Here is a 15338-nt window from a genome sequence, read left to right as displayed (position 1 = left end):
GAAATGGAAGAACGGGAAACATCGAGCAACTTTAGAATCACAGTTAATATTGGACATGAGGAAGAAGTGCAGCTTCTTCTTGGGGGTAATTCAGCACCAGTAACTGCATTAGTATGGAGGAGAGTCCTTGTGTCTTGCATGTGACAACCAAACCAGAAGCCAGACAAAGAACTGGAAGCAAAGTAGTTGAGGAGAAAAACTTTTCTTTTACAATAGCTCTGGGAGTAAAGAGGAATCAATCACATACCAAGTGATTAAATATGGTGAATGATTGTCAGCAAGAGACATCCTGCAACAGGAGCGGAGCAGTTTGAATCGCAACATCTTGATAATTTCTGTTTTAGAGGTGATAAAATTGAAAAGAGCATGACATGGAGGATAGATCTATCAATGGCTATTAGCCAGGATGGGCAGGGATGGTGTCCCTTGCCTCTGTTTGCCAGAAGCTGGTAGTGGAAGACAGGGATGGATCACTTGATGATAACCTGTTCTGTTCATTCCCTCTGGGGAACCTGGCACTGTCCACTGTCGGAACACAGGATACTGGGATAGATAGACCTTTGATCTGACCAGTATGGCTGTTCTCATATTCTTAATTAAATTCTAGCACATAAAGACCATGTCTTCTTCTGGGGGTGCACAACACCTAGCACAATGGAGCCTCAATCCTGACTGGGGCCTTGGGGTGCTACTGCAATCTCAGTAAATTATAACTAATGGACAAGAATACATCATTTAAAAGCACATCAGCAGAGGGAAGAAAAGGAGCTCCACATAGGCCAACGTCTCTCTTATACAGAGTTCATTTTGGCATCATCATATGACTTAGGAAATAAACATATATTGTCCTGCCATAGGTTGCTCTTAGGGTAGGTCTAAACAGGAAAAAAAAAAACACGTCTGGCCTGGGTCAGCTGACTTGGGCTTGCAGGACTTTGGCTGTGGGGCTGAAAAATCGCTCTGTAAAGACATTCAGGCTTGGGCTGGAGCCAAGCTCTGGGACCTAGCCCGAGCTACAGTCAGCTGATCCAGGCCAGCCATGGGTCTCTTATCCCCGTGTAGATGTACCCTTAGTCATTCAGTTGTATTTTTTTAATAATTTATTAGTCAAAATGCAGATGTATCAATTTTAGATCATCCTCCATGATTTTACAGAAAGTTCCAATGCAAGGCAACTTAATATACGAAGTATGGTAAGCTTCATGATCAATTACATTTAACATAGAACAGATCAAAGTTAATATTTACAGGCATTATATATGGCATACTCTGTAGTTTCTGCATTACTTGGGGATTTTTGAGAGAGACAGGTTTAACTTAGAACACAAAAAACCCCAAATTGATTAGCCAAAAATGCACTAGAACTGATATCAGTCTTGTCAAATTTACTGGTGTCCATAAACTTTATATTCAGCTTTTCCTTTAGAGCACAAATGACATTGTGCTTTTTTTTTTTTTTTTTTTTGGGGGGAGGGTTTAAAAAGGCAGCAACTACTACATGCTATATTTTGATGCAAAGTTCTTACTAATAGTTCTAAACCCTGGTCTACACTACAAGTTTATGTCGAATTTAACAGCATTAGATTGATTTAACCCTGCACCCATCCACACGAAGAAGCCATTTTTGTCGACTTAAAGGGCTCTTAAAATCGATTTCTGTACTCCTCCCCGACATGGGGATTAGCGCTGAAATTGACATCGCCGGGTTTAATTTGGAATAATGTGGACGCAATTTGATGGTATTGGCCTCCGGGAGCTATCCCAGAGTGCTCCATTGTGACCGCTCTGGACAGCACTTTCAACTCAGATGCACTAGCCAGGTACACAGGAAAAGCACTGGGAACTTCTGAATTTCATTTCTGGTTTGGCCAGCATGACCATGCAGAGCTCATCAGCAGAGGTGACCATGAAGTCCTGGAATCGCAAAAGAGTTCCAGCATGGCCCGAATGGGAGGTACTGGATCTGATCGCTGTATGGGGAGACGAATCCATGCTATCAGAACTCCGTTCCAAAAGACGAAATGCCAAAATATTTGAAAAAGTCTCCAAGGGCATGAAGGACAGAGCCTATAACAGGCACCTGCAGCAGTGTGAAAATTAAGGAGCTCAGGCAAGGCTACCAAAAAACCAAAGAGGCAAACGGCCGCTCCCTGGCAGAACCCCAGGCTCACTGCTTCTGTGATGAGCTGCATGAAATTCTAGGTCGTGCCCCTACCACTACCCCTCCCCTGAATGTGGACTCCTGCAAGAGGGGAGTCTCACGCAACAGGGATGAGGATTTTGGGGACGTGGAAGATGATGATGAGGCGGAGGATGAAACCATTCTCCCCGACAGCCAGGAACTGTTTATCACCCTGGATCCAATAAGCTCCCAACCTGGGCTCCCGGACCTTGAAGGCGGAGAAGACAGCTCTGGGAGTGTACCTTTGTAAATATAATACATGGTTTAAAAGCGTGTTTAATGATTAATTTTCCCTGAAGACTTGGGATGCATTCGCGGCCAGTACAGCTCCTGGAAAAGTCTGTTAATGTGTCTGGGGATGGAGCGGAAATCCTCCAGGGACATCTCAACGAAGCTCTCCTGGACGTACTCCCAAAGCCTTTGCAAAAGGTTTCTGGGGAGGGCAGCCTTATTGCGTCCTCCATGGTAGGACACTTTACCACACCAGGCTAGTAGCACGTAGTCTGGAATCACTGCATAACCAAGCATGGCAGCGTATGGTCCCGGTGTTTGCTGGCATTCAAGCAACATCCATTCTTTATCTCTCTTATCCTCAGGAAAGTGATATCATTCATGGTCACTTAGTTGAAATAGGGGAATTTTATTAAGGGGACATTCAGAGGTGGCTATTCCTGCTGGGCTGTTTTCCTGTGGCTGAAAAGAAATCATCCCCGCTTTTAGCCACGGGAGGGTGGGGGGGAGTTCACTCTGAGCTGTTCATGTTTGGCTGGCAGGGATCTTCCCTGATACTAGTCACGCGGTGGGAAGAGGGGTGAAGCTATCATCCCAGAGAATGGGGTGTGGGCGGGGATTAGTTGGGTTTGTGCTGTAGGTTAACCCAAAACCCGCAGCCCCTCCTTTTAAATGGCCAACCCAATGGGTGCTTGGTATGGGAAAGGAGGGCGGTGCTGTTTGAAACCATTCACCGTGAAAGAGTCTACCCATTGTTCTCTAAAATGTGTCTTTTTAAATACTACTCTTCCTTTTTTCCTCCCACAGCTGCAAATGTTTCAACGCTTTCCCTATCATCGCCGTCCCAGAGGCTAGCGCAGATAAGAAGGCAAAAAAATAACTGCACTCGCGATGAAATGTTCTCTGAGCTCATGAAGTCCTCCTGCACTGAAAGAGCTCAGCAGAATGCGTGGAGGCAGACAATTACAGAGCCCAGGAAAGCAGAAAATGAACATGAGGAGAAGCGGCGGGAGCAAGATGATAGGTGGCGGCAGCGTGATGAGAGGAGGCAGGAGGCACTGCTGAGGGTACTGGAGGATCAAGCTGATACGCTCCGGCATATGGTGGACCTAGAGGAAAGGCAGCATGAGCACAGACCACCGCTGCGTAACCGCCCGCCCGCCCCCCCAAGTTCCATAGCCTCCTCATCCAGATGCCCAAGAATGCGGGGGGCGTGCTCTGGACACCCTACCACTCCACCCCAGAGGACTGCCCAAGCAACAGAAGGCTGGCATTTAATATGTTTTGAAGTGCAGTGTGGCCTGGTTCTTGTCCTTCCCTCCTCCCCAACCCCACCCGGTGCTTCCCTCCTCCCCCACCCCTCCTGGGCTACCTTGGCAGTTATTCCCCTATTTGTGTGATGAATTAATAAAGAATGCATGAATTTGAAACAACGACTTTATTGCCTCTGCAAGAGGCGATCGAAGGAGGGAGGGCGGTTGGCTTACAGGAAAGTAGAGTCAACCAAGGGGACGGGTTTTCATCAAGGAGGAACAAACAGAACTCTCACACCGTAGCCTGGCCAGTCATGAAACTGGTTTTCAAAGCTTCTCTGATGCGCAGCGCGCCCTCCTGTGGTCTTCTAACCACCCTGGTGTCTGGCTGCACGTAATCAGCGCCCAAGCGCTTTGTCTCAACCTCCCACCCTGCCATAAACGTCTCCCCCTTACTCTCATAGATATTGTGGAGCACACAGCAAGCAACAACAACAAAGGGAATATTGGTTTCACTGAGATGTAACCAAGTCAGTAAACTTTTAAGCGTCCAAATGCACATTCTACCACCATTCTGCACTTGCTCAGCCTATAGTTGAACTGCTCCTTACTAGTGTCCAGGGTGCCTGTGTATGGCTTCATGAGCCATGGCATTAAGAGGTAGGCTGGGTCCCCAACGATAACTATAGGCATTTCAACATCCCCAGTGGTTATTTTCTGGTCTGAGAAGTAAGTCCCTTCCTGCAGCTGTTCAAACAGACCTGAGTTCCTGAAGATGCAAGTGTCATGTACCTTTCCCGGCCATCCTGTGTTGTCATCGGTGAAACATCCCTTGTAATCCACCAGTGCTTGCAGCACCATTGAAAAGTACCCCTTTCGGTTTATGTACTGGCTACCAAGGTGGTCCGGTCCCAAGATAGAGATATGTGTTCCGTCTATGGCCCCACCACAGTTAGAGAACCCCATTGCAACAAAGCCATCCACTATGACCTGCACATTTCTCAGAGTCACTTCCCTTGATATCAGCAGATCTTTGATTGCGTTGGCTACTTGCATCACAGCAGCCCCCACAGTAGATTTGCCCACTCCAAATTGATTCCCGACTGACCGGTAGTTGTCTGGTGTTGCAAGCTGCCAGAGAGCTATCGCCACTCACTTGTGAACTGTGAGGGCTGCTCTCATCTTGGTATTCTTACTCTTCAGGGCATGGGAAAGCAAGTCACAAAGTTCCATGAAAGTGCCCTTACGCATGCAAAAGTTTCACAGCCGCTGGGAATCATCCCAGACCTGCAACACTATGCAGTCCCACCAGCGTGTGCTTGTTTCCCGGGCCCAGAATCTGCGTTCCACTCCATGAGCCTGCCCCATTGCCACCAGGATGTCCAAATTGCCAGGGCCTGTACTTTGAGAGAAGTCTGTGTCCATGTCCTCATCACTCTCGTCACCACGCTGCCGTCGCCTCCTCGCCTGGTTTTGCAGTTTCTGGTTCTTAACATACTACAGGATAATGCACAAGGTGTTTACAATGCTCATAACTGCTGCGGTGATCTGAGTGGGCTCCATGCTTGCCGTGGTATGGCATCTGCAGGAGAGCAGAGTTGCAGCAGAAGCGGTGGATGACGATGGTTAGCAGGCCTACTGCACCGTCTGCTGCCAGCAGCACCAGGACACAGCAGCGGCGGTTGAGGTGAGCTGAGCGGGCTGGACGCTTGCCGTGGTATGGCGTCTGTAGGAGAGCAGGAAAGAAGAGTTGCAGTGGAAGCAGTGGCTGATGACGTGTGAGGTGGATTCAGGAGAGCAGAGTTGCAGCGGAAGCGGGAGCCCATGACAGCCAACATGGAGAAATTAGCTATCGAGGCAAGAGCAGGAGAGCAGAATTGCAGTGGAAGCGGTGGTTCGATGACAACAGTTAGCAGTCTACTGGACCATGTGCTGAAAGCAGTATGGTGAGTGCACGGAAAAAGGGCGCAAAACGATTGCCTGCCATTGCTTTCACGGAGGGAGGGACGACTGATGACATGTACCCAAAACCACCCGTGACAATGTTTCTGCCCCATCAGGCATTGGGAGCTTAACCCAGAATTCCAATGGGTGGCGGAGACTGTGGGAACTGTGGGATAGCTACCCACAGTGCAACACTCCGAAAGTGGACGCTAGCCATGGTACTGTGGACGCACTCCGCCGACCTTATGCACTTAGTGGGGTCACACACAATTGACTGTATAAAATCGCTTCTTAAAAAACTGACTTCTATAAATTTGACCTAATTTCATAGTGTAGACATACCCTAAGACAAGCTAGTTCTTCAGATTCTGTTGACTATGCCATCTTACTCACAACACTGGAAAGTTAATCACTCTGTGTGCAACAGATATTTTCCCATTTTGATGCTATCTAGATATACAGAGACTTCAGACAAACTGATCTTCAACAATAATAAAAGGTGCTGAAATGGGGTGACACATACCTTTCACTCATCAAAATGAAGCTATAACACAGTACTTGCTTCTCTGCAGTCACAACTACATCCAGAGATTAACTGTGAGTGAGCTCTACTCTAGCTCAAAACAGGTCCCCAGAAAATCATGGTGGATCATAGCCCAAGCCAAACTGAATTTCCTTTCTAAATAATCCCAGATGAAAACCAACCTGCTGCACTATGCCCTGGATATCAGCACACTAAAGACTCAAAGCCCCCTTGAAACATTTTATTCCAGGCAGAATAAAACCAGCACTTTTGTTCATAGTCAAGTGTAGAAAATTTTTTTTAAAAAGCATTTTAGAACACTGGAGTCTATCCTGCACTATTGCAATACATTCTATTTAGGGCTGCCTCTGAAGACTACTCAAGCTTCGGTTAGTGTAGTATGTCATTACCTTTTATACAGGGCAGGCTACTATTAGCACATAAAACCTGTGCTCCATGCTCTGTACTGGCTCCCAGTTCACTTCCAGGTGTATGGTATGATGGGCTGATTAAAACTTTAAAGTTTATAAAAACTTGCACGATTATCCCCAGCACTGAACTTAGGGTAGATGGCAGACCATTGGTGGTTGAGGTCAAGTAGAAGGCTCTGGACCTCTAATGGAGAGAAGCACAAAACTCCATTTAATGTTAAGGGCTGTAACTACACTTCCATGCTGAACACCAGGAACTCTGGATTGCTAAAAGCAAAGGCTTAAGGAAAGTTTATGTATAAAGACTATAGGTGTGAAGAATCACATTACACAGAAGTCATTCAGATCTTCCATTTTAAAAAAGTAAAAGAATACCAAAATTCAAGAGCCCTACAAACAATCTGTAAATGAAATTAAACTGGAAAACATCTTCAAGAAAGTCTGTTATATGTATATTTCAGAAACCATAGCTCAGAACCTGAAATCGAAAACAGTGTCTTTACTAGTTATCTGCCATATGATGCAAGCCTAGAGTTAGCCAAAAGAAATATTCACACTATGCAGGAAAATCCTGAACATCAGAAACATCTAAAATTAAGGGGAAAATTTCTCATAATGGATAAGATTCTTACTAACCTTCAGGGGCTATCAAATATAGTATGTTACTTTGCTCTTTTAACATATTGTTTTACGCAAGTTATGAGTGATTTCCCCCCAATCTTTCCATAAAATCATAGAACTGGAAAGGACCTTGAGAGATCATCTAGTCCAGTCCCCTGCACTCAAGGCAGGGCTAAGTATTATCTAGACCATCCCTGACAGGTGTTTGTCGAACCTGCTCTTAAAAATCCCCAATGATGGAGATTCCACCACCTCTCTAGGCAATTTATTCCAGTGCTTAACCACCCTGACAGTTAGGAAGTTTTTCCTAATGTCCAACCTAAACCTCCCTTCCTGCAATTTAAGCCCATTGCTTCTTGTCCTATACTCAGAGGTTAAGAAAAAAAATTTTTCTTCCTCCTCCTTGTAACAACCTTTTACATAACTGTTACCATGTCCCCCCTCAGTCTTCTCTTCTCCAGACTAAACAAACCCAATTTTTTCAATCTTCCTTCATAGGTCATATTGTTTTCTAGACCTTTAATCATTTCTGTTGCTCTTCTCTGGACTCTCTCCAATTTATCCACATCTTTCCTGAAATGTGGTGCCCAGAACTGGACACAATACTCCAGTTGAGGCCTAATCAGAGCACAGTAGAGCGGAAGAATTACTTCTTGTGTCTTACTTACAACACTCCTGCTAATACATCCCAGAATGATGTTTGCTTTTTTTGCAACAGCGTTACACTGTTGACTCATATTTAGCTTGTGATCCACTGTGACCCCCAGATCCCTTTCCACAGTACTCCTTCCTAGGCACTCATTTCCCATTTTGTATTGTTCCTTCCTAAGCGGAGTACTTTACATTTGTCCTTATTGAATTTCATCCTGTTTACTTCAGACCATTTCTCCAGTGTGTCCAGATCATTTTGAATTTTAATCCTATCCTCCAAAGTACTTGCAACCCCTCCAGCTTGGTATCGTCCGCAAACTTTATAAGTGTACTCTCTATGCCATTATCTAAATCACTGATGAAGATATTGAACAGAACTGGACCCAGAACTGATCCCTGCAGGACCCCATTCATTATGCCCTTCCAGCATGACTCCAATCTTGCAAACATTTGGTCACATTTTTAACTTTAAACACTCTAGTAGTTTCACTGACTTCAATGGACTACTCACGGTTAAAATTAAGCTTGTGTGTAAGCGTTTGCAGGACTGGAGCCTATAATTACAAAAAATGTTATATAGGGATTAAGAGAACAGACAAAAACCGCAATGCAACAAAAAACAATTCCAATGTGTTTGCCTGATTTAAGGCAATCAAATAGCTTTATCTACTATTAAATGTAAAAACAAACAAGATGTTTTAAGCACAAAGTATATATTTATATCACATAAAACAACTGAAAAAGTATTACATAAAGAAAAATAATGTAACAGAATTTACTTAGGCACCTAACAGGCATGCTCTTATATCTAAAAAGTAACATGGATAACTATATATATTTTTTTGACAAGGGTGCATTTAAGAGTTCTCTAATATAGAACATTTAAAATGTGGAGAGTACTTTTTCAAGATACAGAAAAACAAGTAATTATTTTAGACAGGCACACTGGCTATTTGTATAAAAACCATGCTTGCAAGTGAAAAGTCACTTTAGTACTAATTCACCAGATGTGCAAAAGCTATGTAAAGTGTTAATCCTGTTGAAATTGTCTCTTCTTCTTTTGCATTGCTTCAGTTCCAACACTGATTGGTACAATTTTTGATCCATGTGATTTACTGACACTGTAGCCTGTTCCAAAGCATTTGTCAGCTAAGGTACTCCCATAGCACGGTAGAGTTAATATGCCTCCTCTGTATTCTGAACACAGTATACTTAAATCTAGAAACTATAACATCAGGACAATGATTTTTGTTGTTTAAATATATACATCAATCAGTATAAAATACTACCCAACACACTCTTGTAGATCAAACAAATTTTAACCACTTCATCACTTCTGCTTTTGCAGAATAAAATCCAAATCAGTTTCAGTTGCCAACAGTACAGCATCTCTAAACATTCCCTAATACATGGAAGAGAACGGAAATGTCTTAAAGTTGATTAAAGAATCACAAAACAGGTTTACTGTCAGAGCAATTCAAGAATTCCCAGTTTGTCAGTACCTACCCCAGCAGTGCTATCCAAATATAGTATACGCTATTTAGAGTTTTTACAATAAGAAAACATTCCAAAGTTAAAGCTATGAGAAACACATAAAAGCAAGGAAAAAACAAACAAACTTGACCCACGCTCATCAAAACTCTGAATTTCCTTGCTTTTGTGGTTTTATGTCAGACCATTCAAGTTATTTTAAACAATGTAGTGTCTTTTAAAATATCTTTTTTTAAGTGGTGGAAGGAAAGAGGGAAGAACTTTTAATGGGAGTGTGAGATGCTCCTATAATCCCTATTATGGACACAATTTACTGTTCCAAGGGCTGTTTCTGTTATTGCGCATGTAAATGGCTTACTAATCTGTGGACTATTGGTATAGTACAATGTGACTGCTGTTGAGATGCCACAGTGGGAATCAACATTTTAAAAACCATACTCTGCAACAATCCACAAATGCTTTTGTAAGTTCTGCGTACTAAAATCCTTATGAGAAACAGTAAATGTGTATACTTAGTAGCAATTTTTCACATCTCAATTTCTGTTGCTTTAATTTTTAAAGCAAATTTTAAAACTCCAGAACCAAAGAGTCCTTCTAGGTTAACAGTCTACAAATTATTATAAAATACAGCCATTTAAAGTTTTTGGAGCACAGAAGAACTGAAAGACAACTCAGTCCATTCTTGTTTTTTTTCAATTTACTCCTATATCTTAAACAATGGTCAAGCCCTTTAAAAACAATTTCTTTAAAAAAATTCCTTTCAGGCTGAGACTTTTCATACCAAGTTTCAGACCTGAAGTCTTTTTATGGTCCAGTTATAAACCCTTGAAAATAAGGACTTATGTGAATGCTGACAGACCGCCAAACCCTTAATTACAGAGGTGCTAGCTGGTGCCACTATTTTTATCAAAAATTACTTCATAGCTTATATTGAAAGTTTGATTCATGCTCATTTTGTTCATTTAAAAATACTCTTTGGAAACTGTGTCAACTCCTGCAGATGATTTAGTGTTACATCTTTCCCTGTTAAAATATAGGTAAGTCATATTCATCTCTACCCCTGCACTAAACTCTACTAATATACACTTCATTACCTGCTCATGTCACCATCTAACACATATCTTTACAGTCTTCTACACATAGTGTCCAGGGCTTATTTTTCACCACACAGAACTAAATACTTATTTTGTTTAGGACAGTCTTATTTTTTTTTTTTTAGTGTTTTCATTACAGTAGAAAGTGAGATGACAATTTAGATGATTTTTCCATGCTAATTAAGGGAAGACTTTTCATTAAGCTTTCTCCCTTCATGGACTTCACAATCTAAACTCACTGATTTAATCAAAACTGAAAGCTAACCCAAAGAAATTACTTGTAACAGTCAATTAAAACATGTAGTGTATGGTTTCCGCTACTTTAAAAGGCATTATAAAAGCTTAGATATGACACTTCAGTCTCAAAGTACTGCAACCAGATACTAGTTTCAAATTCTTGCAAGGAGACATGAAAAATAAGCCACTGGTCATTTATTCTAATGATTACATTCAAAGCTAGCCTTTAAAAATAAAAGTTACAGGCAAAACATAAAACCATATGTACTCACTAGCTATTTAGCTAAAACAGACATTTTAGATATATAAAAAAAGCAGACAATTGAGACTTAAATAAGACTATGTGAAATCAGAAAATTTAGATTTCACTATTAAAAAAAGAACACCTACAATTACTTTCCAAGCTACATCTATAATTAAATTCACTAACAAAACAAAACAAAAACTCTGGTTTTTGACTGACAAAAGTTAGCCTAGAGTATGTGGTAAAAATCAAAGTTGATATAAGTTTCTATATAAAATGACTCATGATTTACTATACCATAAAATATGAACAAGAACATTCTGTTGCCTAACAGAAGAGCTAGCAGTAACAAACACTAAATGTCAAACAGTCTTCAGCCCTCCTTTGCGCTATATCTGCAAATCAGTATTGACTTCTTTTGACCAGATACATCTTTTTTGGGCTTTTCAGACCGGTAAGTTGTGTTTTACCACTTGCCACAGGCAGCAGAGGAGACAACTAGCTGAGCAAACTACAAGTGGTGACATGCAGATGTTAACTCACAAATCTAAGTCCTTAGATAAAATGATATGCAAGCGCATATTAGTACAAAAGGAATGGCATTCGTCATCCAAACAGGCTCATCATCCCCCTGCCCCCAATTGAACAGTAGTTGAAACATCAATAGAAAAAGATCACAAAGATGTCTATTCTTCAGAGTCAACTGTGAGAGAGGTCAGCAATCTATAACAGCAGCGATGGACAAGGAAGAGCAAAATGTTGGATGAAAGAATCTTGTTGAATATTTGTTCATTTACTTTTTCTGACCACAAACCAAAAGTATGCCACATTGGCTTGTTTTGAACTTCAGGCACAGATGTCTTATCTCCTTAGATCCTTCACAGATTTACAATGCAGTCTCCCTGAGGCCTCTACAACCAAGTAAGAAAACTCTCTTTATCTAGTTTGGTGGCTGCCAACACAGACTCCATGTCATTAAGGATGTCAGAACTCAAAGCCTCCTGCAGACTTGGCATCAGTTCCTCTCCTTCTATATTCATCCCATCTCCTTCCAGTGTCCCAAGGTCCACGTTTGTCCCTGGAATGGCTTCAAGGTAATCTGGGAAACGGTTCTGATGGGAAGGTATGTTACTTTGGCTGATATCGCCTAGTTATAACACAAAGCAAACAGACATTAAACATATTGAAAGTATCAAAACAATACACTTGATTAAGATAACAAATTAAGGGCTTAAATCCTGGTTGCCTTACTCATGCAATTGATCCCATTAATGGCAATCTGATTACTCACATAAATCAAACAGTATTTAATTCTCAATGTACACAGAAAACTCCTCTGGTGTTTACCTTCCCAGTTCCCGAATGTTACCATACACTGATCTTTACAGTATTTGCTGTACATGTACAGTATTCTTATACTACATTCAAGAAAATCAATTGCATCTTATAGTAATTGAAAGGACATTACATAATTGAGCACAGTAATACTCAAATATGACTTTTTGTCTTCAGCCTAGGACAAGCAACAAAAATACTATTACTCAAAAAGCTAATGCACACGCAATACACACACAATCATAGGATACCAATACTATTTAGGAGAGTTTCCCCTTAGACAGAACCTTTGACTAATTTCTTACAAACAAGTTTGACACAAACTGCACACCTTTTGAATCCTCGTAAGAGACAAAAGTTATGGAAAAGAATGTTGTAATATTTCTGATCTGGTGCATATCCACAAGATAATGCTGTCAAGAATCTCTCAGCTTCCCTGAACTGCATGTTCCTTCTTGTGCACTAATGACTGAGCAAGCAAGAAAGACAAATATATCTGGGGGGAAGAAAACCCCTGCATTATGGGTATAAAGACAAACAAACCTGTATCCATTTCATCAACGCTGTTCAAGAAGTCATCGGGGGTTCTGGGTACACTATAACTGCTCATGCTGAGGCCACTGTCTGTGCTCTCATCTCTGGAGTGATATGTCCCACTACATTAGAAGAAAAGAAGTGGAAGCTGAAGGTGGAGCTTTTCAAAAATTAAGACTGTAAAATGTGCACATTTTGGATCAGCGCGATGGCTTTGATGAAAGTGTACAATGCTGCCACACTGAATCAGAATTAAAAGCTAACATGAGACAGCTGCAACAGTTTAATAACGTTAATTTTAAAAATCTTCACAGGCAGACATTCCTTTTTCTGCTTAAAAGTGAGTTATTTCAGTTTAGTTTGTAAGGAATCTAATTAAGCTTCATTTTAAAAGTAGCAAGGTCCAGACTCACAAAAGGTACTTGGGTGCCTAACCCCCCTCAGACTTAAGCACCTAAGTCCAAGTTTTAGGTTCCAGTGTAATCCAGAAAACTCCTGCTTGGCTGCTGCCTAAAACCACGTGGGCGCCTAAAGTTTTTGCAGTCAAAGTTACGTAGGCATTTAAGTTTCTGCCTCCGGGCATGTGCACAGCTGCTTCATGCTAGGCATCCAGGTGCCTATCTCCTGACTAAGCCCAGTAGCAATCCATAACTCATGGGAAGATAGGCATTCTACTGTCTTGCCTGTATCACCTGATCTGATAGATGTGCTCGGAGCCTGCCTAATGGACTGGGTCCCATTGGAGGTGGTGAAGGAGGAAGAAGTGGTGGTGCTCACCTGGATTATGGGAGAGCCAGGTTCAATTCCCCCCTCTGCCTGAGGGGGAGAAAGGATTTGAACAGTGGTCTCCCACCTCTCAAGAGAGTGCTCTAACCAGTGAGCTACGGGTAATTATTATGTGAGTCTCCCTCAATCTCTCCTAAGGAAGTTGTTCTACTTTAATTGTTTCTCCAAAGATTAACTGGAGCAGGGGGGCTGAAGCCCCAGCCTCCCACTTCTCAAGTAAGTGCCCAAACCACCAAGCTACAGTCACTCTCCCTCTCTGTCTGGTCCAACAACCAAGGGCATGTCTACACTACAAACTTAAGTTGACCTATATTAGGTCAATTTACAGCCACAGCGGTAATTACCTCTTGTTTTTAGCCTCTCATGGAGGTGGAATTATTATGTCAGTGTAGTAGGGCACTTACATGGGCAGGAGCAAGGCTATACTGTGTACACTGACATAATTAGGTCACTGTAAACTGCCTTATGTCGACCTAACTCTGTAGTGTAGACCAAGCCCAAATATTCATCCATGGTGGAACAGCTCCAACAGGAAAAATTAAGGGGCCCCACGTCAGACTATCGTATAGCTCAGAGAAGGGGAATGGAACCCAGGTTTCCAACATACCAATTGAATGCTGTAACCAGTGGGCTAAAAGTTATGAGACTGGCACCACGTCCTCCTCCAGCTATTTTGTGTGGCATGAGATAGACACTTAATTCATTCTCACAAGAAATAACGTAGGCACCTAAGCCGTCTGATCCAGGAAAGGGGTGCCCGGTTGTCGATCACTAGCACATAGGTGCCTCTCTGCAGCAGCCCAGATTTCGTGAGAGGGGCAGGGGCTCAGTCTCTTTAGGATCTTGCACTGGCTAGCTTAGGTGGCTTCCGACCTAGCATGCTCGCTTTTGCAGACTGCATTCTTAGGCACCTATCCCTCCCATGCACTGTATTGGGAGCCTGGTACCTAACTCAGGAGACATGGATTGCACTGCTTTTCCTGTGATTTTCTGGGTGACTAAAAGTTAAGTGCTGTGACTCTCTGTATCACAACATGCAAGTCCCTTTGTGGATCTGAGCCTGTGTGTCTACACAGAGCTTTGTACTTGTTTAAACTAAATCAGTTTGAAAAACATACCTCTAATTAAAACTGGTACAAGTTTGTGTGTAGACAAGACTTAAATCACAATATTTATCCCTTGTGTAGCACATTTTATTAGCATTGCACAAATTTTAACTAAATAAAAAGACAGTAACAATTTGGAAAAAAAAACAACCTCTTTTTTTTGTTTTTGGATAGCCCAATATTATAATAAGTGAAAGCTATGGTTGTCTCTGCACGTGCAATTTTCTAATTATTATCAGCTATTGCACTACTGGGGGCATGGATGAGCGTTCACGTCGCCCTCCCAATCAGTACCCAGCCTGTGCAAGCTAATGATCCAATCAGCATATCAAACTCGATGATGACTCGTGGTCACGTGCCACCTCAGGCATGTTGCACATACCCTAAGGAGAAGACTGTGCTACCACCAATTCAGCTCCACTTTTCATAGCAATAGTGGGAGCACTAATGTAGATCAGCCACTGGAATTGCAACCACTTTAATCTGCTGAGAACAGGTCCTGGCATGGAGGTCAACACACCAGGTGTTACTAGGGGCCTACAGATACTAGCTCTGCTATTGTTGCTTCTACTGGGGGCACCAGGGGGAGTACTATGGTGGGAAGTTTTTAGAAAAATACTAAGGTTACTATAACAGACAATGATTAGAGAAACAGACTAATTGTTCAGTTTGTTT

At 42.1% G+C, this 15338-nt stretch overlaps 1 protein-coding gene across 8 annotated transcripts in view; it reads right to left on the bottom strand.

The window, feature by feature from the left end:
- Positions 1-8532: 8532 nt before the first annotated feature.
- The window catches only part of YAP1 (Yes1 associated transcriptional regulator), a 151736-nt gene continuing 144930 nt past the window's right edge, over positions 8533-15338 (bottom strand). For all 8 annotated transcript variants that reach the window (XM_077808513.1, XM_077808530.1, XM_077808522.1 and 5 more), the window contains 2 exons: positions 12781-12893; positions 8533-12049 (listed from right to left, as the gene is read on the bottom strand). In XM_077808513.1, the coding sequence (XP_077664639.1) occupies positions 11814-12049; positions 12781-12893 (349 nt within the window). In that variant the 3' untranslated portion in view covers positions 8533-11813. The remainder of the gene's footprint in view (positions 12050-12780; positions 12894-15338) is intronic.

The sequence above is a fragment of the Eretmochelys imbricata genome, chromosome 1 (assembly GCF_965152235.1).
Source record: "Eretmochelys imbricata isolate rEreImb1 chromosome 1, rEreImb1.hap1, whole genome shotgun sequence".
In the NCBI taxonomy this organism is placed as follows: Eukaryota; Metazoa; Chordata; order Testudines; family Cheloniidae; genus Eretmochelys; species Eretmochelys imbricata.
This window is presented reverse-complemented; position numbering and strand designations above follow the sequence as displayed.